The sequence below is a fragment of the Cyrtonyx montezumae genome, unplaced genomic scaffold (genome assembly GCF_038088225.1).
Source record: "Cyrtonyx montezumae isolate F1298 unplaced genomic scaffold, pur_monq_1.0 scaffold_7, whole genome shotgun sequence".
NCBI classification, from domain to species: Eukaryota; Metazoa; Chordata; class Aves; order Galliformes; family Odontophoridae; genus Cyrtonyx; species Cyrtonyx montezumae.
This window is the reverse complement of record NW_027072078.1, coordinates 35,624,481-35,652,445: the sequence shown is the minus strand read 5'-3', so window position 1 is coordinate 35,652,445 and position 27,965 is coordinate 35,624,481. Positions and strand designations below refer to the sequence as shown.

Below are 27,965 nucleotides of genomic sequence, written 5' to 3'. Positions count from 1 at the left end.
TTTTTTAGGCATGTCCAAAAGATGAAGAGTGTCGGACGAACGTGAGCTGCGTGTTCCTCTGGAATACGGGTAGGCTGTGTAGCTCCTTGATATTCCGTAAGGGGGAGATAATACCTTCAAAAATCAGCTGGGAAAGAGACAATGTATTTCAGCCCCGAGAATTTTTAAAACAATAAAAGGTCTACAAGGGTTTAGATTTTCAACTCTCAACGACAGTAGATCTCTTTAGAAGTGTCAGCTTATTTCTTGCATTCATTTATGCATCAAGTTTACTCCTCTGCAAACGTGACTTGCCCTTTAGCAGTTTAGCCACTGGAAATTAGTGCTTTCAGTTCTGGGCTCAAGTAACTCCTTGAAGTATTGTTCTGAAATCTGGTATTTTGTAAGTAGCTTGATAGAAATAAATTCATACACAAGCAGAATTTTGACAATCAACATCATAACAATTTCTCTTTCTTCCCGTTTGTTTGATAATCTTGTCAAATGAGAATGCAACTTTTGCACTTGAGGTGAAATTCTGGAATTGGCATAACTTATTTCTTAAGAAGTGTATTGTTAAATGCATCCATTTCATGTTATTCTAGCTGGCAAAGAGAAACCCGAATAAGAAACTTTGGTGGTCGTCTTCAGGGGGAAGTAGCGTATTTTGCACCTTGTGGGAAGAAGCTGAGACAGTATTCTGAAGTAGAAAAGGTATTAAATTCTTTTCTTCTGTGTTCTTACGCTACCTAGCACGTTTGCAATCAAAGAATGGCACTTTTTCTTCCAGTAAAGATCCTTATTTCAAAATGCGTGACACGAGGAGATGGTAATACTTCTCAGCGTGATTGCTTATTTGGTCTATATATCACCTTGATCAAATACACAAAGCATTACACTCACAGTTAGCTGTACATCAAAGCTGGGTTGTAATTATTTACAAGCTGAAGTGGAAAAATATGTGATTTTTTCAGTATCTCAGCAGAAATGGAATTATGGATATCTCAAGGGACAATTTCAGCTTCAGTGCAAAAGTAGGAGTCGGTGACTTTTATGAAGCCAGAGATGGACCGCAGGTATCCGCTTTTTAAAAAGTAAAGTCTTTGATCCAAGGAAAACTAACATAACTTTGGATTAAGTAGCTTTTGCTGCAGTCTGAAGCATTCATTGTTTTTAGATAATTCTTTATAAAAATTCTGCCTATTTCTTAATTTATTGTGAGTTGCTTATGCCTTGATCCCTGGCAGTGTTGAAAACTGCACTTCGCAGTGATTTCGCTAGGAGCTTGCAAGAGTTTAGCGTGCCTCATGACCAACCCTGAGGAAGGAAAGAAATCAGTTGCGTGTTTTATCCGAGTCAGTCTTCAGTTATTTCTTATTGAAACTTGTCTTCCTGTTCTATAGAAACCTAGTATTGGTAATAATGTCTTAGTATTGGTAATAATTTCTGTGTAATCACAGAAACAATTTTTAATTAATTTACAATTAATCTGAGTAAATCACATGGCTTTTGTGTATTCATCTTCATAATGTGTCTAAATACAAGTGTTTGGTTTATCATGAAGCAGTAAGAAACGTGAGATCGTTAAGGAAGGGAAATTAGGGTTATGCTTTACAGTGGCAGAATTATTAGATGCCACGTACAGGAGCCGCATATGAATAAGTAATGCTAGAATTCTGAGGTAATGATTACTTTGATTAATGCTTTATTTCTCTAGGTTGGTCGTGTTGCCTTTTCTTTAGGACGTGTGCAAAAGCTTTTGGACTTTTCTCAGTAAAGAGATTTTCTTCTTTAAATATATTTGTTATTACAGCAGTGTGGATAGATCATCACACTGCCGTTTTTCCTTCTGTGATTGTGATGCCATTTAGAAGTGCATAGTATTTGCATAAATTTAAAACATAACAGCAACTGAATTCATGGTAAATGTCAGAATATCAGTTCCCTTTTTAGCCTGTCAGGTTGTTTGTGTGTTTCCCATATTCCTTCCGTAACCTTGTTTCCTTCCTCAGTTATCTCTTTCTTCCTCTATTTCAGTTCCTGGGGTAACATTCAGATCTTGCCCTTCTTTGGTACAGTAAGACTTGAGAAATGAGGAGTGGTAGAAGGGCACGTTCTTGTAGGCGATACTGGCAGCATGCAGCATGGTACATCTCAGTGTAGTTTCTGCTTGCGTAGTTTGTTTACAAGGAGGACAAATCTGAACTGAAGTCAGTGATGATATGATGCCAGCTACTTGTAAAGTGCCTGTGGTTTTGTTCATTAGTTTGGCCAATAAGCTTTCAACTTTATTCTGCTTCCCTGCATAGTTATTCTGTACGGTTAAGATAGCCCTGCAGTGTTCTTTCTAGCCTCTAGCTATTTTTGCCAGAGAACATGCCAGCTAGATGTCTGATATCCTCTGTCACGATTGCTAGGCCTGAGCAGATGTCCTTATTAAAGTAAGGTATCGCGTAGACACGAAGGCCAGAAACTAAATTACTGGTTGGATTAGTTTCAGCAATAAAAGGACATTTCACAGTATTATTTCCACTTCTTTCTCTATGTGTGCAGTGAAGCTTAGCTTATATAGAAGCCACTGTTTCTCTTACATTGATGCTCATTCATCCTGGTTGTTGGTTTTTTTTTTTTTTCCTCCATTGACATATAGAAAATTCACAAAATACCAGATTGTATGTTTTTTATGATAGAAATGTGTTCTGGGTCAACTCTCTATATATAATTATTTATTATATTTTATATATATATATATATATATATATATATATATATATATATATAAAATTATTTGTAAATCTATATAATTATTTATATATACATGTAAAATCCTGGAACATTGCAGAGTGCTTGCCCTTGTCACATACAGCTGAAGGAACACTTACATGCAGACTTGGAAATTCTTTATTCCTTGTTTTTCTGATTTTGTGTTGTTCTAAGTGCAAAACTGCTGTAATAACATAGTGGTTAAATATGGTGTTTGCTTTCAAGATTTTGTGAAGAAATAGAAATCGTAGTGAAAGAAGTAATATTGCTGCATGCTTTATTAAGTTGGAAAATATTATTTCTGTAGCTTTTAGTTGAGTCAGAAGTTACGAGCTCTGATTTCTTCCCATTCAGCTTGGTATAGAAATTAATTTTCTTGAACAAGGAACTAAACTGTACTAAATACTTCAAGATTAAAATGAACTTTTTTTGTTTGTTTGTTCAGTTGTTGTAAAACTAAGGATATGCAGCATGCAGAGAGCAGTTTTTGTTGATAGACCACTGCATTTTGTTCTTTTTTATGCCGAAGATCTGTACGTTGACGTATTTTCATTTATGTTGAGAGGTGGCTTCTCTGAAAGCTGTGTAGTTATTTCTTTGTCTATGTGATGAGCAGAATTTGTTTCTGCTCTGACATGGGTTGAGTATTAAGTAGCATGGCCTAAAATAATTGAAAGTAATGCATTAGTGTTACTGCTGCTTTGTAATTCCTGTGTATGCCACTGAACAGATTTCAATATCTTCCAGTTTTTCTATACGCGTGAAGTTCTAATTAGTTATATATATGAAATATTTCAGTCTATATTAGAATATATTTTTATATTTTATTTTTATCTTATAAAATGTAGTTATTCTGTCAGGTAGAACCCATCTGCCAAGCACCCTTCCTCTGCCAGAGAGGCACTAAACGAAATAGCCTTCAAATTTTTGAGACTGGTTAAAATAAATAAGTAAATAAATAAATAAATAAAAGCATATTTCTAGGCTTTATTCAGGAGCACAGTGGTGATCGAGCTTGGACAGTCATACCAGGACAGTTGTAAAGGCTGCTTTATTAATGGATAACTTTCTGATTTGTTTTTGAAGACTCAAGCGATTCAGAAAGGCAAGACCTGTTTTGAAGAGTACATTATATTCCCTGCCACTCCCTTGCCACGTGTGCCCACATCCCTTGTGTCCAGCTCCACAGTTACTCTCTTCTTATCCTTTATGTGCTCGCCTTCTGTTGTCCTCAGAACTGTAGCCTCTTTTCCATTCCTGATCCTGTCTGTTCTTTACCTTATCTCTAACTTTGCCCAGATTGCCACACCTCCGTTTCTGACACCTCTCTCTCTCTGCACCCAGTTACACAGCTTGCTTCCTCCTTTTTCTCCAGCGTTTCACAGCTTGTGTAGTTGCCCTTCCCGTGGCAGTTCACAACCCCTGCCAGGCTTCCAGGGCATTCTAGCTGTAGTTTGTCAAACAGACTTCTCATCTCAATTTGTACAGTAACAAATCAAGTTGCATATTTACTGCTTTGAATTGGGAACTTGATATTCAATTAACACACCAGTAAAGTAAGTTTTTAATTGCAACATCCACTCATATACTGGTCTTAGTAGTTTGATTCAGTGGAATAGAAGAGGATGCCATGCCATCGAGTACATTAACTTTAAAGGAATATGTGATTGACTTTGTGTTTTTTTCCAGGAACAGGCAGGTGAATGACACAGTTGGTAAAAGAGTTTGTGTATATTGGGAATAATCCTCATTCTTAAAAGTACAAAGATAGTTTTGTTTCTCAGAAATTTGAGTTGACTTCTGATGCTTTTAAAAGGCTGCTAGATTATTGTTATTAGTGCATGGAGGTGGCAGGTTCAGAGCCTGAATTTTCTCTGCTTAGGTTGGTTTCAGCACTTCTTTTCCCTACTAAGAATGGCTGTAATGCTATTAAAATGCTCTCGAGTCCATCGTAGCTCAAGGTAGTCAGGTGCTGAAGAGGTGTGTGGTCTCTGTGTCTTAGACTTTCATGACTCGGCTTTTTCTCAATTCGGTTGTATCTGGACAAGCAGTTTTTCACCCTCTACCATTACTGTTAGAAGTAATGTGAAGGTACTGTTAGTTTAAGAGTGCGGCGTTGTATCCAGAAAGTTTGGCAGCCAAGCATGGGCAGCTCCTTGGTGTTTTCTGAGAAGGACTGTAATTGTTGCTTTGGCATCTCCTAGACGTACGTCTCCGTTGGAAACCTGTACTATTACATCATAGAACACTCCTAGCGATGAAACTGGTTGGGGCTGGTTTGGAAGGTGTACTCTCTCGTGTCCGTTGACACAGGCAGGAGACATGTCACCTTCTTCAAAGAAAAGGTTCAGAGTACCTTTTTGAGAAACACATCTCTCCAAAGATAACATAGTTGATAACCTCCAGTTCTCTGAAACAACCTGAGGAAAATACCAGTTATTGCTTATTTGGTCTATATATCACCTTGATCAAATACACAAAGCCTTACACTCACAGTTAGCCTTACATCAAAGCTGGGTTGTAATTACTTACAAGCTGAAGTGGAAAAGTATGTGATTTTTTCAGTATCTCAGCAGAAGTGGAATTATGGATATCTCAAGGGACAATTTCAGCTTCAGTGCAAAAGTAGGAGTCGGTGACTTTCATGAAGCCACAGATGGACCGCAGGTATCGAGCTCTGATTTCTTCCCATTCAGCTTGGTATAGAAATTAATTTTCTTGAACAAGGAACTAAACTGTACTAAATACTTCAAGATTAAAATGAACTTTTTTTGTTTGTTTGTTCAGTTGTTGTAAAACTAAGGATATGCAGCATGCAGAGAGCAGTTTTTGTTGATAGACCACTGCATTTTGTTCTTTTTTATGCCGAAGATCTGTACGTTGACGTATTTTCATTTATGTTGAGAGGTGGCTTCTCTGAAAGCTGTGTAGTTATTTCTTTGTCTATGTGATGAGCAGAATTTGTTTCTGCTCTGACATGGGTTGAGTATTAAGTAGCATGGCCTAAAATAATTGAAAGTAATGCATTAGTGTTACTGCTGCTTTGTAATTCCTGTGTATGCCACTGAACAGATTTCAATATCTTCCAGTTTTTCTATACGCGTGAAGTTCTAATTAGTTATATATATGAAATATTTCAGTCTATATTAGAATATATTTTTATATTTTATTTTTATCTTATAAAATGTATGCTGTTCTCAGAAGTCTTCTTTTTTGATTCTGTGTTGATAATACTTGTTTGTGAAATGTGTCAATTTAAAAGGGCATGCAGTGGTGTCTTCTGAAGGAGGAGGAAGTTGTTCCATGTATCACGGCTATGGAATGCTGTACAGGACGACCACCAAATCCAGACAGACAGCATTCTAGAGAGGAATCAGGAACGAGACGTCGCAAAGGCAGACCTCCAAACGTTGGGAGCACTGAACTTCTAGACAGCACCGCTGCGAAGCCTTTAAGAAAGCTGCAGGCTCAAGGTAAAGAGTACTTCACAGCTCTCACAAACATGGGAGAGTATCAGTACATGGAGAGTTGATGTTTTTTTCAAACAGGTGTATTTTACTAGTGTACAGCATTTTGTTTTGGAACTTTGACAAATGCTTTTGTTGAAGCCCTTTCCTATTTCACTGTCGCTAAATATATATGAATCAAGAGAAGTGTGGGCACGCAGATGTGTGTCTGAAAGCTTATTCTGTAGTTGCGTTATTTAGTTGCGCAGAGAGAAAAAGCAGGCAGCCAAAGTTTTGGTTGCTCTTGATGTTTTCATTTTAAATTTGCATAAACAAAAAGATGTGTGTAGCTGCTGTTACCAGCTTAAACAGTACTGTTATTAGATATGGACTTTTTCACCCTTTTCGGAAATACCTTTACGCTGTTTGTGATTGAACGAAAGAGAATTGATCTCAATAAGCAGAGAATGAAGTTGTTTGATTTAAGCTAGGGAGAACAGGATGAGGTAATTAGTTGAAGTAACAAATAAGGAAAGCAGTAATTCTATGATTTCTGAATTAATTGTTGATCCAATACTCTGTAACAAATAATTTCTCCTTTAGAAAGCAGGGAAACGGCTTTTAAACAAAGCAGCATTATTGGTCAGATGCCATCTCACACTTCCTGGAGTAATTTCTCCTATAAGAGCAGTGCATTATTTTGTGTAGAAACTGTTTGTATACTTTTTCTGTTGCATACCTACATACAGTATGCATTGGGTGTGTGTATCTATAGAGTGGTATATATACCACAGAGTGATTGGTGGCTGAATGTTTTCAAGATAAACATGTGCAAAAATAAATCAAGTATTTCTTCACTTCATAGATGTATATGGGAATATGAGTTGTGTCTTTACTGTTAGCACTATTTTTACGAACTTTTCCTTGTTGTAACAGAAATAGCTAGACAGGCAGCACAAATAAAGCTACTGAGAAAACTCCAGAAGCAGGAACAAGCTCGAGCTGCCAAAGAAGCAAGAAAACAGCAAGGTGTGTATCAGACCTGTGAGAAGTCAGTTTGAAAACCATAGATGTGAAGTGACCTGTCCGTTATCATTTTCTGCCGATACTGACTTTTCATCTGTGTTTCTTAAAGCTATTATGGCAGCTGAAGAAAAGCGGAAGCAAAAGGAGCAGATAAAGATAATGAAGCAGCAGGTAAATTGAGATTCCTAATTCATCTCTTTACTAAATCGTATAGTATTTATTTTTAAAGCTCTAAATAAAATGTACAAGTTTGACATGGGAAGAGAGGGGTTGGAGGTTTGACTTTCACTGTGTTAGTTGTATCACCAACAAAGGTAGAAAATAACAATTTTAGATCTCTGTATCTGGTTAGGTGAGATTGCATCAAATCACTCTTCCCTGGTATAGCTCCCATTTTAATTCATTCCTAGATATCTCTACCATTGTCTGTTAGGTTTGAATGTTGCTTACGGTGTCACCTGGTCCCCTTAAAGGTGTAAAAAAAAGAATAAAATACTGCTGTGACCTAACTGTGAGCATCTGTGCATAGCTGTGAGCGTTGGTTCCTTCAGGGGCATATTAGACATCCGTTTGTTTGTTTGGTAATGTAAACGTAAAAGTGCTTTTCTTCATACTGTTTTTAAAAAACAAACAAACAAAAAAGCAACTTTCATCCCTTTGTAGGAGAAGATTAAGCGTATCCAGCAAATCAGAATGGAGAAAGAACTTCGAGCTCAACAAATTTTAGAGGTAGACATAATGGCTCAAAAAATACAATTTTTTTTGTAAGAATGCTGTCCTTTAGTACTCACACGTGTAGTGAGGGAGGGGGAAAGGAGAAAACAAAGAAATCTAACTTAAACCCAAATCTTGGAAATATGCATGGGTTCCTTACTTCCTGCACAGGTAATCTTGTTCTACAAAGACCAATAGAAGTAGGATCGTGCCATACTCTGTATGAAATGCAGCAGTTGTAAAATGCTCAATATTTAAATATGTGCTCTAATAGGTAATACTCACATACTGTCCTCATATGATAATATAATAGCAAAGATAGATTGCTAGTTTTCAGATTTCTTACCATACGCACTCTAACATTTTCATCCTTTTGCTGCTTGTATGTTTTTTAGTGTTCTGATTTCGATAGTTATAAGGGCCAAATGAAGAATTAAATAAATGACGAATGATTATTCAGTGTGAGGAAGAAACTGCTTGCAACGTATTCTTAACACAAAATGTCGTTTTGAATGCTTTAATAATTTATTTCTAGACAGGTTATTTTCCAACTGTGGTATTCTTGTTGAGTGATCTATTTTACATACAGGCAAAAAAGAAGAAGAAAGAAGAAGCAGCAAATGCTAAATTATTGGAGGCTGAAAAACGAATAAAGGTTAGTTTAGATGTGCTGCAAATGTGAGTTACGAGCACGTGTACAGAGAAAATGAGTAGCTATGAAAAAGAACATCTGCTGAGTGTGGAACTGAATGGATATGGCATATGAATTCGTTTGTTAGAGTACGTATGTTGTTGTTTTCTAAAGGTGTAACATACTCCATTTTGTACACGTATGTGGTGTACACAAAGACTGAAAAGCATGTTCATCCAGATGCTGTTTTTTGTAAACTGTTACTCGGAAGTTTTTCTTGCGTGATGTTTAGTTTGCATAACTTGAAATACTTGTCCAGCAGCATCATTCACAGTATTCTTACAAGCACACTGTATCACAGAATGTTCCTGTTTCCCAGCAAATGAAGTCCTGCATTGGCTGTCTTGAGTAGAAGCCTTGAGAACTTTTCTGCAAACACTGCAAGAAATAGTTGATATGTGCACTTCTCTTACTGCTTTAGTATTTCATCATGGTGTACTTTAACAGTGAATTCCCAACTTGGCATACGTGCAATTACTCTTCTGTAGCCAATATATGTAATAAAATTTTTATTAGGATGTGCTGTTTCAGTACACCGAAATGTGTACGTATTAGGATGTACATTTTGATGTGTCAAACACTTTTCTTTTGCTTAAGGAAAAAGAAATGCGAAGGCAACAAGCTGTTCTTCTCAAGCACCAGGTGAGCATGCACTGAGTTGGCCAGACAGGCAGAATGCCAATTGTAAACCAGTTCTTAAGCTGTATGGGGGATAAAAATCTTTAAAATTTGCCCTTTATAAGCCTTTGGGTTTGATTCCTGCGCATTTTTTCTTTCATCCTATGATTTGTTGCTTGCTTTGGTATTGGGGTCTTTTGGGGGATTTTAAAGTGGTTTTATGACTTTGTGATTTCTGTTTCATAATATTGTGCCAACTCTTTCTACCAGGAGTTGGAGAGGCATAGACTAGATATGGTATGGGTATGTTTATTTTTGTACATCTAACACCGCATTGTGATTTGGTTGTGATATGGTTGTCATAGCAATGCATAAAATGTAGCACTGGCTGCTGTCATATTACATACTGCTGCATGGCTTTACAGCACAGTGCATTGCATACATCTGCTTGTCTTGTCTGTTAAGGAAAAAAAAAAGAATTGTCAAACACATAAATAGTGTGACAATCTCTAAATGAGTTTTTAGACAGAAATCTGTTGCTGATGTCCCATTGGACTACCATATAAAGTCAGGGAATAATAAATGCAAACATTAGTAGGTTGTCAGACAAATAATTTTCTAAACATAGTCCCATTCATTGGGAATGTATCCAGAGGTTTTTAGCAATGGTTTGGAATAACTTGCTTTAGAAGTTAGGATTGTATTTAGAATTTAGGATTGTATCCTAACTTTAGAAGTTAGGATTGTATCTATCTCTGTGAAGTACTGAGCAAGTTAGCTGTCAGTCAGTGTAACATGGCATTATAACTAGGTGAAACATCAGTCTATAAATGATAGCCTTACCAAACTACATGATAAAATTTACTTTGCTTCTACTGGCGTTAAGATCTACTCCACAGCTGTTAAGACTTTCAAGAAAGAAAACATATGTAGTGCTCCCGCATGCAGCTCCTTCGTGTATTTGAAGTTACTGACAAAGTTTACTGAAGGACAGGCATCAATAAATTCAGTGCATGTATGCATACATGCCCCCCTTAGCTTGATTAGAACTGATCTAGAGCTGCAAAAAGTCATCATACTATTTTGTTGCTTGATCATAAAGATGTTAATATTGGCAATGTTTAAAACAATCGTTTTCAAAATTTCTGCTGAATTGGCTATTGAAGAAGTGAATGTCAAGTTCCCCGATAGCAGATGTAAGGTAACTGACCTGTTCCAGCCAACCATTATGCTTTTTGTTCTGCCAGCTTATGAAGGAGCATCACAACTGACCATAAGTAAATCTGTATGCTTCTTTTTTACACTGTCTCCATGTTCATTGCTTTACCTTTTTGCTTTTGACTGTTCTTGTATTTTGCTTTCTAAACCTGAACTAAAACATGCACAGACCTGGCCATTCTGTATTTAGTATTTACTGTGACTTGTCTATTAATGCTAAACTTGCACTCAGTTTTTTATCTGGTGCTGATGTGTGGGATTAGTTTAGTTATAATCTTATCTGCTTCAATAGGAACGAGAGAGGAGAAGACAACATATGATGCTTATGAAAGCCATGGAAGCTCGTAAAAAGGCTGAAGTGAGTAATTAACCTTTGACAGTTGGAGGTTTTGAATATTTCATTCTATGGCGATCTGTAGAAGAGCTTTGTCCTTCTCGTACATGTGGCTACAGTCACGTGGTATGTCATTTGTACACAGGGTGTTACCAGGAAAAGAAGCAATTGGCAGAAATGTAAATAGAACCGATTCCTTTTAAACATAAGAAAACTTGGTTTACTTTGAGGATGGCTTAACACTGGGACACAAGGGTAGCTGTGAAACTCATCCCACTGCAGTGGGGTTTCTTAGTATTTCTGGTGATTGCTTTCAATTGTATAAGCTTACTGTATCACATCAGGTTCTAATAGCACTTGAGTATTACGATTAGAGTTGATGATTAAATACACCTTCTGTGCTGCTTAATTGGTTGTCCCGTGGCCAGAATAATTAAGATATTTCTTCTAAAGTAACGCAAAATTGAAGTGTTTTTTGTCATTCAAATTGTACAGACATGCAGAGGTGGGATCAGGAAAGCCAAGGTGCAGGTGGAACTGAACTTGGCAAGGGATCTGGAAAATAATAAGAGGGGATTCTACAGGTACATCAGTCAGAAGAGAAAGCCCAAGGAGAGCGTGGCCTCTCTGATAAATGAAAAGATTAGAAGGGAGAATTGGGTACAGCAGACACGGAAAAGGCTGAGGTACTCGGTGCTATGTCAGAGGACAAAAGAAGCATAACTGTACCTGGACTTCTGCTAAGCCTTTGATGTGGTCCCATACCACGTTCTTATCCAATTTCTATGTTTTATTCATGATCGTAGAAGATTTTCTTAAAAACTTAGGACCGAGATTTGGTGGTGTTGAAGTGCTGGAAGATCATGCATTCAAGCCTCCTGATAAATTCACGTTTAGCAGTGTGTATGTGCATTTTTGGTGTAATTAGCTCAGGATCAGTGAACAGCAAAACACTTCTAAATGCGTTTTTGATACCCACTGTCTTTATTAGGAGTTTTGAATGCTTAGTCATAACAAAAAAGTGGTTCTAGTATAATCTGCCTTTTTATAAGCAGTTTGGAAAAAAAACAAACACAGTTCACAGCATCCTGTGATTACAAAGAAGTGTATATTCTGCCACTGGGAATTCAGGTGTTGTTACGTGGGGGAGAAAATACGTAGAACTGCAGTTTTACTTAACTGAACTGCTGCATTAACATCTCACGTAGAAACTGGTGCGCGAGAACTACATGTATTAATTGAAATAGCTCAGTAAATATGTTAATTTAATAACTGTGCAAATAAGGGTAGTAGGGACTTAATATTATGAACTGCATTTTCCATAACAGCAGTAAATAAAGGTCTGATTTCTCAAAAGGCCTTACGTTCCGTTTAATAAGTACTGCTAGGTTTTTGTGTCATACAGCTGGAGTAGAATTGAAGTTTAAGAAACAAGTTATGGTGGGGAAAAAAAAGATTGTTTCCATATTCCTTGTTTTATCTTGGCTGAAAACATTTTGTTGTTGTACCTCTACAGTGAAACTATGAACACGTACTCTCACGTATCCATTAAATGGAGAGTGCGTGCAGATTCCAAGACTGATTCACTTAGATTTCACTTAAATAGTTATTCTTTTCTGTTTATGCAGTCTCCACCTTCCTGTTATTTCTGCACATTCCTTTAATTGCTGTGGTAATTGTTGAAATTACGTAAATAATGCTTTTCACATTCTTAGCTTGTTCCTCAGTTAACTATATGGATTTTATTTTCTGCTGAAGGAGAAGGAGCGATTAAAGCAAGAGAAACGTGATGAAAAAAGGTTAAATAAAGAACGTAAACTAGAACAGCGAAGACTGGAATTAGAAATGGCAAAGGAGCTGAAGAAGCCAAATGAGGATCTGTGCTTAGCAGACCAGAAGGTAATGGTGAGAGTTTAAAAAGTACATAGGTTTTTCAGAAAGTATTTTTTCCCATTTATTTCCATGTAAACTGCTGTAGATTAAAAGGACACAACGACGGTATCTCTTAGAGGGCATTCTCAGCTACAGGACCCTGATTTTCAGCGTAGTTGTTGCCACTGGCGATTTATTTTCAGCAGCAGTGAGCAAAAGTCTGCATGCTATGCTTATAAAAGTCTGCAGCAGTGGAGGTGACGACTGTTGCCTCTGCTGAAACACACCACCCACTGCCACACTGTGCTCACGTTCACTGTTTATGCTCCGTGAGTGGGTGCAGTTTTTCCTGCATGGAGGAATTCAGTTTTACACTTTTGCTTTGTCTGTACTTGCCTGTCAGATGCCATCTTGTCAGAGTGCCTCTAAAGTGTACAGCTGCTGTAGGCCGTTATTCTTCCAGGCTTCTGTGTTAGTTCTTGTCCTTCAGGACTTTACCTATATCAAGTTCAAGTCCACCATTTTGAGGAGAATTACACTTCCTGCGACTCCCAGAGATTTTTAATACCACTTTTTATAGTACTTTGGCTCCAAATAGAATCTGAAGCCTCTCCTGTCCAAAAATAAGTTTTAGTTAGTCTGTGCCCTCCAAAAATAAATGAAAAAGATAAACATTAATGAAGGTTTTATTCAGCATTATATTAAATGTATGGGTGGGATGTGAGGGAGGCAGCTCCTGTACTGCCTTCACTTTCTGTTGTTCTTGTGCTGTAAGTCAAATGAAAGTCCTAGTCAAAAAAGTTACATCTGAAATACACTACTGAGTCTTTATGTGTTTTTTTCCACCTCAGCCTTTGCCGGAGCTGCCTCGCATCCCAGGCCTTGTCCTGTCTGGAAGAACATTTTCAGATTGTCTCATGGTGGTACAGTTCTTGTGTAACTTTGGTAAAGTTCTTGGATTTGACGTGGATACGGATGTGCCTTCCCTGAGTACTCTTCAAGAAGGCTTGCTAAACATAGGGGAGAGCAGAGGAGCAGTACAGGACTTGCTTGTAAAGCTTGTCTCTGCAGCTGTTTGTGATCCAGGACTTGTCATGGGATACAAGGTAATGAAAAAATAATCCATAGTGGGGAAAAAAGCAACTAACCAACCAAACAAAAAATAACCCAAACCTTAGCCTTACGAATGCTTTCTTTGTAGTGTGTGTGAAAATGGTCCGCTTGGACCATGCCTTTTCTTATTTAACCTGTTTGATTAATATCAGTATTATCTCTATTCTTAACGACGTATAAAGTTACAGACCTTCTCTTTTTCTCTCCGTTGAGGATTTTCATTGGGATAGTCAAAAGAAATATCCTCACTGAAGTCCTTGTATAAAAAATTAGCAAATAAAACTACGTCACTATTTTATAAACAGTAATGCAGAGTGCAGTGAAAATAGCATTTTCAAATGAGATTGATTGAAACATTCTTCTTTTAGGCTAAAACTATTCTTGGGGAGCACTTACCGAATGTTGGCATCAATCGAGATAATGTGTCTGAGATTTTGCAGATATTTATGGAGGCTCATTGTGGGCAAACTGAGCTTACGGAGAGCTTGAAGACAAAAGCTTTTCAGGCACATACTCCAGCTCAGAAAGCAGCAGTGCTAGCTTTCCTTGTCAGTGAGTTAGCATGCAGCAAAAGCGTAGTCAGGTAAGTTACTTTTCAAATAAATGTTTAAAAATCGTTATTAAAATGTTAGATTTAAATTACTGTACGGACTGTTTTGTGCCAAGATCTTTCTTGACATTCTTAGAAAGTAAGCTGAAATCTGCTTTTACTGCTTCTTGTCCTTATCCTTACTTCTGATATTTTAGGAGAGTAGCAGTTTTCCTTGTTTGGTCTGTTTTTTCTTGTTACTTTCAAAACTTGAAGTAAAATTTCTGTTGTTTTTGGAGAAGATGTGATGAATTACGAAGAAATTTACTAGGCACTCCGGGGGATAATTAAAAAAGAGTTTGTGTAATGATTCTGTAATACTCTCTTTTCCTTTTGATTTTGTTTTTAAGTCCTCTTCTGTTCAAATGCAAAGTAGGTCATAATCTGAAGTAAGAAGCCTAATTAATCCTGGTATTAATTCAAAGAAGTATGTGCTTTGTGTAGTCAGTGATGTATACTAATCTATAGTTAAAAGAAGCTATCACACAGAGCATACAAAAACTTAGCAATATGTGATAAAAAAAATAGGAAATGCCAACGCTTGGGATACCTGCACCCCTTTGTGCTTGCTTACTGAATTCTGTTTCTGTTGTATTGCCAATTCTGTTTCTCTTGGTGTATGATGCACTGCAAAAGTTAACCAGTCTTGTGCAATGTAAGAATGAGAGAAATTGGTGTTTTAAAAAGCTGGAAAATGGCAAGTTGAGTGGTGCACGCGCTGTGCAAGTAGTTTGCAAGAGTGATAATGTGCATTTAATCAAATTAATGACAGCAAGGAACTCCTTTGCTTATTGCAGATGACCAACTGTAAAACCAGATTGATGAAAATCTTTCAAAACTGATTTGAGCTTTATTTTTCATCATTGAAACAAGTATAAACTGCTAAGTTGTTGAGGCTGGAATTTCTCTGAGGAAGGCTTCGCTGAGATAGTTTACTGTACTGCAGCACTACTGTTCTTCAATTTCTGTACAGATTAGTTTGTAGGTGACGGATCCCAGGGAAATACTAGATATGGACTTGTGATAATGTGTACTGTGCCTAGGGCTAGGTGCTTTTTGGCTAATTAGGTTGGAGGCTTTACCTTCTATGCAGGCTATTAAAAGAAGTGTCACATACTTTCCATTACATACTTCTGAAGACTTGCATCATATTGTGAATAAAAACTGCCTGATGTCTGTACAGTAGCATACCCCGCAGGTACTTCTAATATTGGAACTTAGCAACTTAAAATTATTTAGTTCACAGTTTCCTTTTCAGTTACCTTTGGATTGTTTTGTCTTTGACAGTGAAATTGATAAAAATATTGATTATATGTCGAACTTAAGGAGAGATAAATGGATGGTTGAACGCAAACTTCGAAAGTAAGTTTCATTTCTTTTAACTATTACAATGTATTGCTTTTTTGTGTTTGCTCATATATGCTGCTATATGGTCTGTTGGTTCCAAGGACAAAGTTAGCTGATGCCATTACAAGTTTACCAAGAAGTTAGTAACTGAACTACCTAATTAAGGTGGGTGTGAATTTAGAATGGCCCTGCACCGGTCCTTTATAACATGCCGAGGAAGCGTGCGATTCAGGGGGTTTTTGCCCCTCAGAGTTGGAGTTCTGTCTACTTTGTATTCTTTGGGGAAAACAAATGAAATCTATTGAATTGGAATATTACAGGAGCTGTCATATTGTGATCAACATTATCAGTTTATTTGGACGTACCATACTTAGCAATGTTCTTTCTGAAAGGCATTTTAAGACATGGTTTTCATGTAACAGTCGCCCATCAAGTGTGACCAATTTATATTACATAATGTTAACACTTCCATTTTATGTTTGTTGCATCGTTCCCTATACTTGGGATCATCTCTATCATGCAAACATCGAGATATTTTAATGTTTTTACTTAAGGTAAAATTGGAATTTTTTAAGGGTCTTCAGCTTCATACCCACTGTTCTCCCATCCTACAAGGCAAAATTCCTTACAGCAAGCATAATGGCTCCAACTACCAGGAGGCTAGAAGGCATAAATTTCATGAATCACAGGTGGTAAAAATGCATAGCCAGACTCTGCTTTCTTTTTTCTTTGTCATCTTTACCTCTTAGCCGGAAGGGTGAATCCTTTCTTAATCCTTGCTTTAGGTACTTATGTTTCTAATCTTGTTTCTCCCTTTTTTCCCTTTAATGTTTCTTCGAAGGAAGGAGTAAAGAAGAAGAAGAAGAGGGAAGTATAGGAAAAAATAAGACCAGTAAAAAGAAATGCTCTACTAATAACGCAAATCCCCATCTACGTAGGGTTAATGCATTTTATCTTTCAGGGTAGTACACATGCCTTTTCCTGTCTTCATCTGTAACTCTTCTATGTCTCTATATAGTTCTGAAAGTGTCGGTAAAGTCCTTTTAGCCAATTATTCCTCAGTAGGATGGGACCCTTGCCTGTTCCTGTCCCTCACGGGGCCACTTAGTCTTTCTCTCCCTCCATCAAACTGTAAGTACTTTAGATTAGAATCCTCCCTTTTTTCTCATGATCCTTCTTTTCTTTGCCTTCAAATAGTGGGAATAAGACCCTAAAGTCCCATGTTCCTCTTCATTTCTGCAATCATTTTTCTATTTCTTGCTTTTCCCCTTCTGGTGTGGATGTGAGGTAGCAGTAGTGCTGATCCTACTGTGAGGAGTGTAAGTATTGTGGGGGTGTTTGGAGACATTCTTTGCTTCTTTGAAGTCGCTAGACTTGACTAATCTATTTCATCTTTGATTCAAAATCTTTGAATTTTCCACTTTTTTCTGATGAACACTCAGTAGCTTTTAAGAAAAGCCTTTGTCGATCTGTTAAAAACAGTGCTCTCTTGGTATGTCAGATGATGATTTTTATAAGCTTTTGCAGCTGTTCTGTGTCTTCTCTCAGAAGAAACTTGTCCATTTAAGTCTTCTGTTTGAACTTTTTCCTGCTTCCTGGTTTATGTATGTTATCTTCTTCAACCATTTCAGAGCTAGGTCTAGTTTTCAGACATTCCAGTTCCAAATAGTTGCAGGAATATCTGGTCTTTTGACTACTTGCCATATGATCAGTGGATGCGTACTCTTCTCATATGCACACAGACCTCTACTTGACCCTCAAAACACAAACTTGTCGTATGTGGAAAGCATGTAGTAGTAGAATAAAGGATACTGAGAGGGATATATTTCAGCTTAGCTTGGTTTAGCAGATGCCTTGGCAGAACCTAGTGACTTAAGCCTTTTTGTACCAGAGCTGAAAATAGAACTTGCTCCCAAATTCACTGGAGGGGTCAAGGAAGTTTTGATCCAGAATATCATAAATTGCTAAAATAGCTATAAGAGGGCTACTACCAGTTGAGCAGTGACGACTTCAGTGAAATCTGTGCTGTTTGGTACTGGCACGGTTTTATCGGCATTTTAAAGAGCTGATACTTTTGTCATAGTACATCTGTCACAAATCCAGTGCTTCTACAGCACTCATCGTATTTGTAGCCACTTGCTGTATGGAATATTGTGTTGTAGGATGGGAAGAGAGAGAAGTATGACAAGGGAGAATTACGTGCTGGTAATTGTGTTTGTCGTTACCGTTCTACTTTTCCCATCCTACCTTCTTCCAGCCATCTCTTACAAAATCTTTGTCTTCCCTGCACGTTTATGAATCTCTTCTAAGTCAGTTGCATTTTTTGGTCTGTATTATAAGTGATTAGGCCTGGCTATCCATACCTCCTGCGGTTCAGCATGTTTGCCTGCTAGCTTCCTGATAGGTGGAACTGTAATTTTTTGCTGTGTGGAATCTTGTCTTATAGGGTTTTTATAGAAGGTCTACAACAACCATAATTACTGGTATGTAAGTTTCCTTTTTCTTTCATAAAAGGAAAAATAAGGATTTGATTGAGTAGTCTCCTAATAGTTCAGGTAGCCACGACTTCTCAAAAAGGAAAATATGTTGTAGAATTGAATGGTCAGACAGATTTACATGGAAGAAACAGAAATTGTAGGCAGAATTGGGTAAGAGGTTTAAGGGTTTTATGTCACCTGATTTTTTTCCTGTTGCTTCATGACAATAAGCAGGTAATAAAATGTGGAACATCATAGAACAGAAGAGGTAATTTGTTATAAAATGATTCATTTTTAATCACACAGGAACAAAGGTATGTTTATGTTACAAATAAGCTCCATAACTTCCCTCCTTGTCATGTTTTTAAAGTCTTAGAATCATTCATGCCAAAAAAACTGGCAAAAGAGATGCTACGGGAGGTGGTGAAGTAGGAGAGGAGCAGCATTCTTTGGAAACACCAACACAAGGCCGCAAACGGAAACGAAAGGGTGGGGATAGTGATTACAATGACGATGATAGTGATGATCGGGCAGATGAGGATGAAGAGGATAAAGAAGATAAAAAAGGAAAGAAGGCGGAAGTTTGTGAGGATGAGGTGGGAGATTGAAAATATTAAAATGGAACTAACTGGTAAATTGCAGTTTACTTCCCTTCTTTTTCCATGCAGCATTAGGGTTCTCTGCACCACTTCCCCAGAATCTTGCAGTAAGGATGTAAAATATTTTTCCTTCATTCATTTTATGCCGTTTCATGACTTTTTTTTTACAGCTATGTTGTTCCTAGTCAAATGTATTCAACGGGCAAATATTTGAACAATTTTATACTTCAGATTTGCCTTTCATATTTGATCTCTTATGTTCTGTTAGATCTTTTAGAGTGTAAAGCTAGTAAGACATAGTATGATCTTATCCTGAGATGGATTTGATATGATGGTATGTTGGTTGATTATAGGACGATGGAGACCACACAGCAAGTGTTGAAGAAGTAGAGAAGCAGATTGAAAAACTGACAAAGGTGAGAGATCATCTTGGTTGCAATTCATATTTGATTGTGGGATTTCAAGAGTTAAGATTACAAGCCATTGCCTTCAGTGCTCTCTCTTACTGTAAATTGAAATGAGGATTAACTTTCATTTAATGAAAATAGGAATTCTCCAGCTGTTAATGACTCCTGAATTTTAGTCCACAAGTATTTGTTGCATTAGTGGATTTCACACAGCCAGTGGTTAGAAAGATGTTGATTCTATCTTTCCACATCTCAAGTTTTTGTTCAGATCTACTTGATTTGCTTATGTCTAAGCATGATGTATGAAGTGATCATATTGATCAATTATGATGTATAAAGTGATCATAAAGCTTTGTGTACGAGAGGCAGTGAGATTTTCATCATACAGATGGCTGGAGTTCTTCTTTCCTACAGTTGGCTAGTTGTTGCAACTGTTTGAGACTGCCAAAGAGAACTCTTTGCTTCAGAGTTCAAAAGAAGAAATGTGAAACAGCAAGAGAAACATTAATTAAGAGTACTATAGTTCAGGCTCCTAATTGTGGCCCACGTTTTTATTTGTTTATTCTTTCTGTCAGAAAGTCTGTCATTTAAAACTTTCTCCTGGTTTCCCTCGTGTCCAAATTACAAAAAGATAGCAGTCCAGATTAACCGTGTCAGTTTAGCAGAGCCAAAAGCGAATAAATGAACTGAAATTGTTGTCTCCCCTCAGATAACTCTTTCTTGTCTGAATACTCATTTCTGAACTGGTTGAAATATCTCATTAGCTTCCCATCGGGCTGCAGTAGCATACAGTGTTTAGCAGTGTTCAACTGCTCTTTATACCATTTACTCTTAGCTTATTCCTTCACTGATCGGATTTCAGGTGTTCTCTTACAATATAACAATTAATAGTTTCCTTCTGTGAGAGCAAACGTTAAAAACGTCAGGTCCTAGGATTGCAAAAATGTGCTTTTAAAGGGAAGCTGCTAAACATCAGATGGATCAGGAAGCGATTAAATTATTTTTTCATGGCATTTCTCTAAGTCAAATAATCAGGGCGCAATTACGAGCAAAAGAGTACCATATAATACACGTACAAAATCCCTTTCAAAGTGCCTCATCTAAGTCTTGAACTTCTGGTCTCTGTCAACCAGAAGTTTCTTTTAATAAAATCCTTTAAAAGTTTGTCTGTTTTTCACCTCTAGAATTATAATGCCTTCCCTTTCTTTAAAACAGCAACAAAGCCAGTACAGAAAGAAGTTGTTTGAAGCCTCTCATTGCTTGCGTTCAATGATGTTTGGTCAAGATCGCTACAAGCGCCGGTATTGGATTCTGCCCCAGTGCGGTGGTGTTTTTGTGGAAGGCATGGAAAGCGGTGAAGGTAGGAAACGTAGAAGGGTAATGTCATACCAGAGAATGCCATGGCAAGACATGCTGCCAGTCCATGGGCAATAGTTTTGTTTAGTGAGGTCTTTAGGCTTTCTCTTCAACCTGAGGCTAAACGGGTAACGCAGTAAAAATCTTCTATTCAGATGGTGCTTTCCGATACCGTGTTTCTGGTTGCACTATACCTGCACTTGGTATATTTTGGCTCTTTTGGAATTTTATTTGACAGTTAACTCTGCATATGAAAGCAAGATTAACGCAGAAATGCTCATGTATTTTTGTCGTGTTCTGTTGCTTTTTCGCGTGCAGATACGCAGAATATTGCCTGCCTGAAGATTTGGTACGTGTCTGTGTGCTTGTTTGGTTTGGATAGTTTTATTCATACAAACTTGTATGATGCTGTATTTTGGATTTGTAATGAAAACAGTGCTGATAACACAGCAGTGGTATAGCTGTTGCTGAGCAGCATTTATGCAGGGTCAGGATCTGTTCTGTTCATCAGGCTGCCTGCCATCAACTAAGTTGGGTGTGCACAAGAAGTTAGTGTTGAATTCTCTAACCCCTATTCTGTCTTTTTTTTCAGTCCTTAAAAAAAAAAAAAAAAGGTAGTCTTGAGCCGAAATAAAAAAGGGTAGAAGAAAGATGGTTAAGAAAGACTAGAAGAGGAAAGAAAACAAAAATGGTTTTATACTGTACATTAAATTTATGTCTTCTCCACCTTTAACGTTTCAAGAATCTGGCATTAGTAACCAACTTCTGACTGCATTGTCTGATCACATCTGCCTGCTTTGCTGTGTGTAAGCAGTCTGTCATATTGGGTAGTTCTTCAAACACTTGTAAACGGTCAAGGATGTTGGCATTAAACTTTACGGTCTTAGTTTATAATGATTTTTGTCTAAAAGGGTAAAATGTTTCGTGTTCTGCTTCAGGGTTTTGAGAATATTCGATTTCACAGTAGGAATAATGTTACTTGTTTTAGTAGATGGTTGTCTGTTTCACAAAACGGCCTTTTGCAAAACTAAATTCAAAGGCTGCGTTGTACCCAGCTGATGTAAGTGTGTGAATGACTGGATAAAGCCAATTGACTTTCTCGAGAAGAAAACCACTAAAAATACATCTGTCACAGATCTGGTGCTGGCAATAAGAATACTGTGACTGTGTTTTGTAATTTTGTTTATATAAAGTAATTATATAAAGTAATTTTGTTTATATAAATAAACTTGGCGTGGAAGGGGGCAAAAAAAACGTAGTTGCTCGTCTGAGATGATAAAATAAGTTAGTTTAATACATTATTTCACCTACGGTTTTTGTACTTCTTTAGGTCTAGAAGAAATTGTGAAAGAAAAAGAGAAGTTAAACAAAGCAGAAAGCATACACATCAAAGAAGAGGTATTGGAGATCTCAGAAGCAGAATTAAGCTGTTTAAATACAACTCACTGTGAGCAAAAGGAAGATCTGAAAGAAAAGGACAACACAAATTTGTTTTTGCAAAAGCCTGGGTCATTTTCAAAGCTAAGCAAACTGCTGGAGGCTGCAAAAATGCCACCTGAATCTGACGCTATGCCCCAAACACCTAATGGTGGTGCAGCAAATGGATGCGCTCCGTCTCATCAGAGTACCTCCCAAAACTCTCTGTGCAGTCTTCAGTCCAGTGTATCACAAAGCAGCAGTGAGAAGTCTGAGTCTAATCTTTTCAGTCCTATTGCAAGCGGGACTGGTGAGTTTTGCAGTTCTCCAAGTGACCAGTTGTTAAAGACTCCTACTGAAAAGAATGGACAGCGGTTCAGCCTTTTGCCAAGAGTACCCTGTGATGACATGTCAGTTACCCATGTAGATACACCAGCTACTGCAATTCCATTTACTCCTCAATCACATCCACCATCAAAACCACCTTCACCTGCTCCATCACCTCTTCTGGTCTCAACCTCTGCACAGAGTCCAGTGGGATTAAGTCCCTTTGCGTTGCCACCACTGCAGGTAAATAAATAGTTGCTTTAGATAGTATTAATTTGCTATGCCTGTTTGGCAGAATTTCTTTTGAGCCCAGTTGTTTACCGATGCGATATCATATCATTGTGTTTTTGTTTATTTGATTCTTTTTCTAAACTTCAATAGTAGTTCTGTGTGAAATAGATAATACTAGATTTTTATTAAAAAAAAAAAAAAAGAAAAGGATAGATAAACCACTGGTTGATTTTAGAAAGTAAGTTTTGCTTTTAAGGGTTTGGCTATTGTATTAAATGAAAACCAGATTTCAGAAATTTGACCTGGCCTTCAAAAGATACTGTTCCTTAAGCAGTCACGGGTTCGAATAGGAATTACTACACTGTTGTTCTATGTTTTTCCTGAACTGCTCGAAGTACTAGTCAAATAAAGGCATCCTTTATGTTTTGATTGGTGCTAGAAAATCAGCATCATACTGATAAATCTGGTTTCTTGGTAATCCTGAACAGTACCGGTTGTGATGGTGTTATAAATATTTTCTCTGTAGCAGATGGAACCTGGACTACCTGTCACGGGACTTCAGTTTTGTGGATGGCCTGCAGGAGTTCTTACTTCAAATGTTCAATTTTCATCTCCTTTATCTACTATTGGATCAGGGTTGGGATTATCAGAAGGGAACAGTAACTCATTCTTGACATCGAATGTTCCTACAAGTAAAAGTGAATCACCAGCTCTGCAGACTGAAAAAACAGCTTCTGCCACCTGTACTGCGGTAGAAGTGACCAAGCCAGTAGATCACCCAGACCCAAAACCAATACCAGAAGGTAAGTGTGGGCAGTCAGGTCTCTGGGTAACTTTTAGTGCCGCTGTGCGGTACAGTTTATTGTTCTCTAATCTTGATTGTAATCATATAAAAAACACCTTTAAGTATTTATATGTCTGTCTTGCTTTAGAAATGCAGTATGGGTGGTGGAGGATTACTGATCCTGAGGACCTAAAATCTTTGCATAAAGTGCTGCATCTCAGGGGAATAAGAGAAAAGGCCTTACAAAAGCAAATACAGAAACACATGGACTATATCACTGTGGCCTGCGTCAAAAATAAGGATGGTATGTAATTGGTATTCATGTTACACGTGATGTTAGAGCATAATATTACTGACTGAGATCTCTCCAGGATGTGCTTGGATACAGAGATGGTCACAGTAGCCAGAAAATAGGTCAAAGGTCTCAAAACTGCCTTTAATACCAGCCATGTTCTGGAAAATTAGTGTTGAAGAAACCCTCTTCAATATAAATTCTTCTAGTGGTTTAAGTGCTGCTAACTTTTCAAGCATTTTCTGTCTCTGTAACAATATAGCTCAGCCTTCCCTTCCCCTTGCCTTTAAATTACAAGCTTGAAATCCTGTGGAATGTGGTGGTCATATTGGATATCTTAAGAGCTGTACGCTTTTGTAACAGTTCTTTAGCGTTTAATTGGACTGACAGGTAAATCAGCTTGAATTTACTTGGATAAGTTATAATAATTTAACAAAATGTGATTCTCAAATGCAGTTGCAATTATTGATAACAATGAAAATGAAGATAACCAGGTAACTCGAGATGTTATGGAAAACTGGTCAGTAGAAGAACGAGCAATGGAGGTGGACCTTGCTATTCTTCAGCAGGTGGAAGATCTAGAGAGGAGAGTTGCATCAGCTAGTTTGCAAGTTAAGGTAAAACTAACTTCTAGTAAAATTTCTCTTTTAAAATAATGTTGCTGAAGTGGGAAGAATTTAAAGTAGATAGTAGTGGACCTTTTGCTGTTGGTAAGTGCCTTCTCGTTCATCTGGAATTGTCAGCAAATATAACGAATCCACTGCAGCACTATGGTGGATATGTGCTTCAGGTATTTCATTGCAGTTGTATCTTCAGCTAAAGGTGATCAGAACGACAGCTTTCTGAGGAGTTCTTTGATGGTGTGCAGTCGTGCACGTTTGGTTAACCTTTCACGAATGCCAAGATTTAATTTCATACAGATGACTTAATTTTAGTGGGGTTTGCCACTTTTCTGCCTGCTTTGGGTTCTGCCAATAACTTTTCCGGGGTGAGTAGTGATACCAAACTGAGCACGTTTGGTTCGGGTATGGCTGTGGTATTCCAGATGTAGTATGTTCTACTAGAAGATGCCGTTTCTGTGTGACCAATCGATACTGTCTCCTGAGACAGTGAAACAGGACCTATTCTGATGTTTTCACTGATATAATAGGATACTTCAAAATAAGATAAGCGTGTGGAACGTTGTAGAAAAATCACTTCAGAAAGTCTGGTAATGCTTATGTATTTTTGATTGATAGTTTTAGTTCTCTGGAGATTCTGGAAAATGTCTCTGCAGATGGATTACAAGTTACCAAGATGTACTGGAAACAGCACTTCAATTTCTTATTCTGATTCTATAAAACAGTTCCTCTATTCAAACACCTAAGTTAATAGCAACCAATAAATGCACAAACCTTTCTATTAACATAGGGCTGGCTGTGTCCTGAACCTGCATCAGAAAGAGAAGACTTGGTATATCATGAACATAAGTCAATTAGTAGATTGCACAAGAAGCACGATGGAGATAGTGCTGGAGGCGGAGAAGGCAGTACCAGCTCTATAGAGCGGAAGAGTGACAACCCTCTAGATATAGCTGTAACCAGGCTTGCTGACTTGGAGCGGAACATAGAGCGAAGGTATCTGAAGAGCCCCTTAAGTACCACCATTCAGATCAAACTGGATAATGTGGGCACAGTTACTGTCCCTGCTCCTGCACCATCCATTAGTGGTGATGGTGACGGGTAGGTTTTTGAGATTAACTTGAAAAATTATTGTGCTTCTTTGCTAATTGGAGCCTATTTCCTATTGCTTGTTATCTGTGTACTTTCTTGTATGTTTGTGATCCACATGGATCGTGTTACTCTGCATGGTGCTTCATAATGATATTTTTTGTCACGTTTGTTGATAATGCAAAGTTCTCTTACGTTTAACTGGTTGTGACTAAGCTTTGAGGCTCGTAGCCACAGTCTGTGCACTGCATCAAATTTAGTTGCTTATACCTTATACTTAATGGCTGTGTACGTTTTGTCATTGCTTGGCTTTCAGTGTGATAATGCTTGTTCCACGTTCAGATATCAGCAAACGTGGACATGACCTATCTGATTTCCCTATGTTTCCATGCAGAACTGAAGAGGATATTGCTCCAGGGCTAAGGGTATGGAGAAAGGCGTTGTCAGAAGCACGAAGTGCTGCACAGGTAGCCCTGTGCATTCAGCAGTTACAGAAATCAATAGCGTGGGAAAAATCTATTATGAAAGTTGTAAGTGTTTTTTATTAAGAAAATATATCGTAACTGAGCTAGTTTCGCTGTGTCCTGTTTTCACATTTTAGGTATTTTAAGAGAACGTGATTTATAACATATTTTTTATTACTGCCTGTAAAACTTAATATTTAACTGTACATTGAGCACAGATGAGCATAAATATACTGGAAAGGATTATTCCCTTCTTGCTGAATCCAGTATCATGAACGTTTTAAGATGAAAAGCCCTTGAATTTGTTTACTCTGTATAAGGTAGTAATTCCTCTTCATAATTAACGTCTAGGTAAATAGTAATTCATGACTTCATCTGATGGAGTAATTGCCATCATGCTGTAGTTGTTTTCTGTGGCTGTTTGATCTTCGCTGCTGTCTATCAATAATAAGAGGTTTCTGTAATTTCTTGGTTATTGCTTATTCCTTTTTATTTTCAGGCCACTGGTCAAACTCTAAAATTAGAAAAACTTCAAATAAAAGGAAAAAAAGGTAACGAACAAAAGAGAGGCAGGAAATTACCAGGAGACACAGAAGATGAAGACTCTGCGACTGCAAGCACCTCATTAAAAAGAGGCAAAACAGACCCTAAGAAAAGGAAAATGGATGAAAGTATTTCTGTAAGCCAAGGAAAGCAGGAAAATTTCACTGCTCTAAAGAAACCTCGAAGAGATGACTCCAAGGACCTGGCTGTATGCAGGTACAGTCTGCCTACTCATAAAGCAGCTAATTCTAAGCTTCAGCGTGTGTTGTAGAAGCAGGTTGTGCCTCACTACATAACTGTGTTTTCAGGAACGTGAACCCTGTTCCCTGTTCTGCATCTCCACAGTGGTTCTGGTGATTTGACTGTGATTGTTTAAAAGATTTTGTGTGCTTGCAGGGAGCAATTGGCAATGTGTAAAGTACTTAATCACAGAGTGCAGTCTGTGATTTGGAAGGGCACGGAGGAGTACTAGAGTAGGAAAAACCCTGAGAGCTGTGATATAGACAGCTTTTTTAAGTGTAGAGAAGGTAGGTGTTGCATTGCAGCTGGTAATACGAAAGCATCTTCTTCTGTAGTGTCTTTGTGGCGTTTGGAAAGCTAGTGTCAGCACCTGTTTTACTAGTTTGCAGATGGTTTATGATGAAATATTAGTGCAGCTTCAGTACTTTGAACGTCATCTTGCCGAAGTATCTGGAGAGAGCTGAGTGCTACTCTGAATCGTCCGTTTTCTGTCTGTATTGCAACTGTTTTCTGTCTTACAGAGGGCACAGATTTTATAAGGGTGAATAAGTTCACAATATGTGAAGACATCGGGGACAGGGAACAGCTTTTCTGATCATGCAAAGCTTAATATTGCCGATTTTAATCCTTGTTTTATTCAGCGTGATTCTCTCAGAACTGGAAACTCACGAAGATGCTTGGCCTTTCTTACTTCCTGTAAACTTGAAACTTGTTCCTGGTTATAAGAAAGTTATTAAAAAGCCTATGGACTTTTCCACTATTAGAGACAAGCTAACTAGCGGACAGTAAGTAAACTTATTGTAAATTCTACTTCCCCTGAGATTTGAATGCTCCATACATGCTTATTGGTAGGCTTGAGAATTGTACTGCATTTCTTTTTAGAAAAGGGAAGTTAAGGGGAGGGGGGGGGGTTAGGGTTTGGGGGGGAATATTGTCCAGTTCAGGCTTGAAATTGTATCTTGAAGTCTGTTTATGAAAGTAACCAAAAAAGTAATGGAAAAGCATTTGCTTAAGCTAAGATTTATTTTCTGGAAAATATTAAAATTAGATAAATCTGAGTTTGTTCGTCGAACATTCACTGCCTGTTCTGTAACTGGTTGTAAATGCACTGATGTTAAGAAGGTTCTTTCCCCTTTGATTTTAACTGTACCAGAAATCATTCACCCTTTTCTTTTTTCAGGTACCCTAATGTTGAAGCATTTTTGCTGGATGTCAGGCTTGTTTTTGATAACTGTGAAACCTTTAATGAAGATGATTCTGACGTAGGCAGGGCTGGCCACAACATGAGGAAATACTTTGAAAAAAAGTGGACAGAGATTTTCAAATCGAGCTGAAGTTACCCGAACTCACTTTTCCCCTTTAGTATCCAGTAAAGTATCCCCTACAGTATCCAGTAAAGATCCTTATTTC

General features: G+C 37.7%; 1 protein-coding gene across 1 annotated transcript; it reads left to right on the top strand.

Moving 5' to 3' along the window:
• Positions 1-10: 10 nt before the first annotated feature.
• Positions 11-27,911, top strand: LOC136058087 (bromodomain adjacent to zinc finger domain protein 2B-like). Its single transcript, XM_065751322.1, is given in 27 exon segments — positions 11-69; positions 585-693; positions 954-1,055; positions 6,005-6,215; positions 7,125-7,217; positions 7,324-7,385; positions 7,878-7,943; positions 8,518-8,583; positions 9,217-9,261; positions 9,508-9,540; positions 10,748-10,813; positions 12,548-12,688; positions 13,513-13,767; positions 14,143-14,357; positions 15,651-15,725; positions 18,558-18,783; positions 19,140-19,202; positions 20,409-20,553; positions 21,880-22,535; positions 23,050-23,326; positions 23,456-23,611; positions 24,056-24,216; positions 25,010-25,320; positions 25,703-25,838; positions 26,272-26,531; positions 27,197-27,340; positions 27,736-27,911. Coding segments are annotated over 27 exon segments (4,287 nt in total). The 3' UTR covers positions 27,890-27,911.
• Positions 27,912-27,965: the final 54 nt, after the last annotated feature.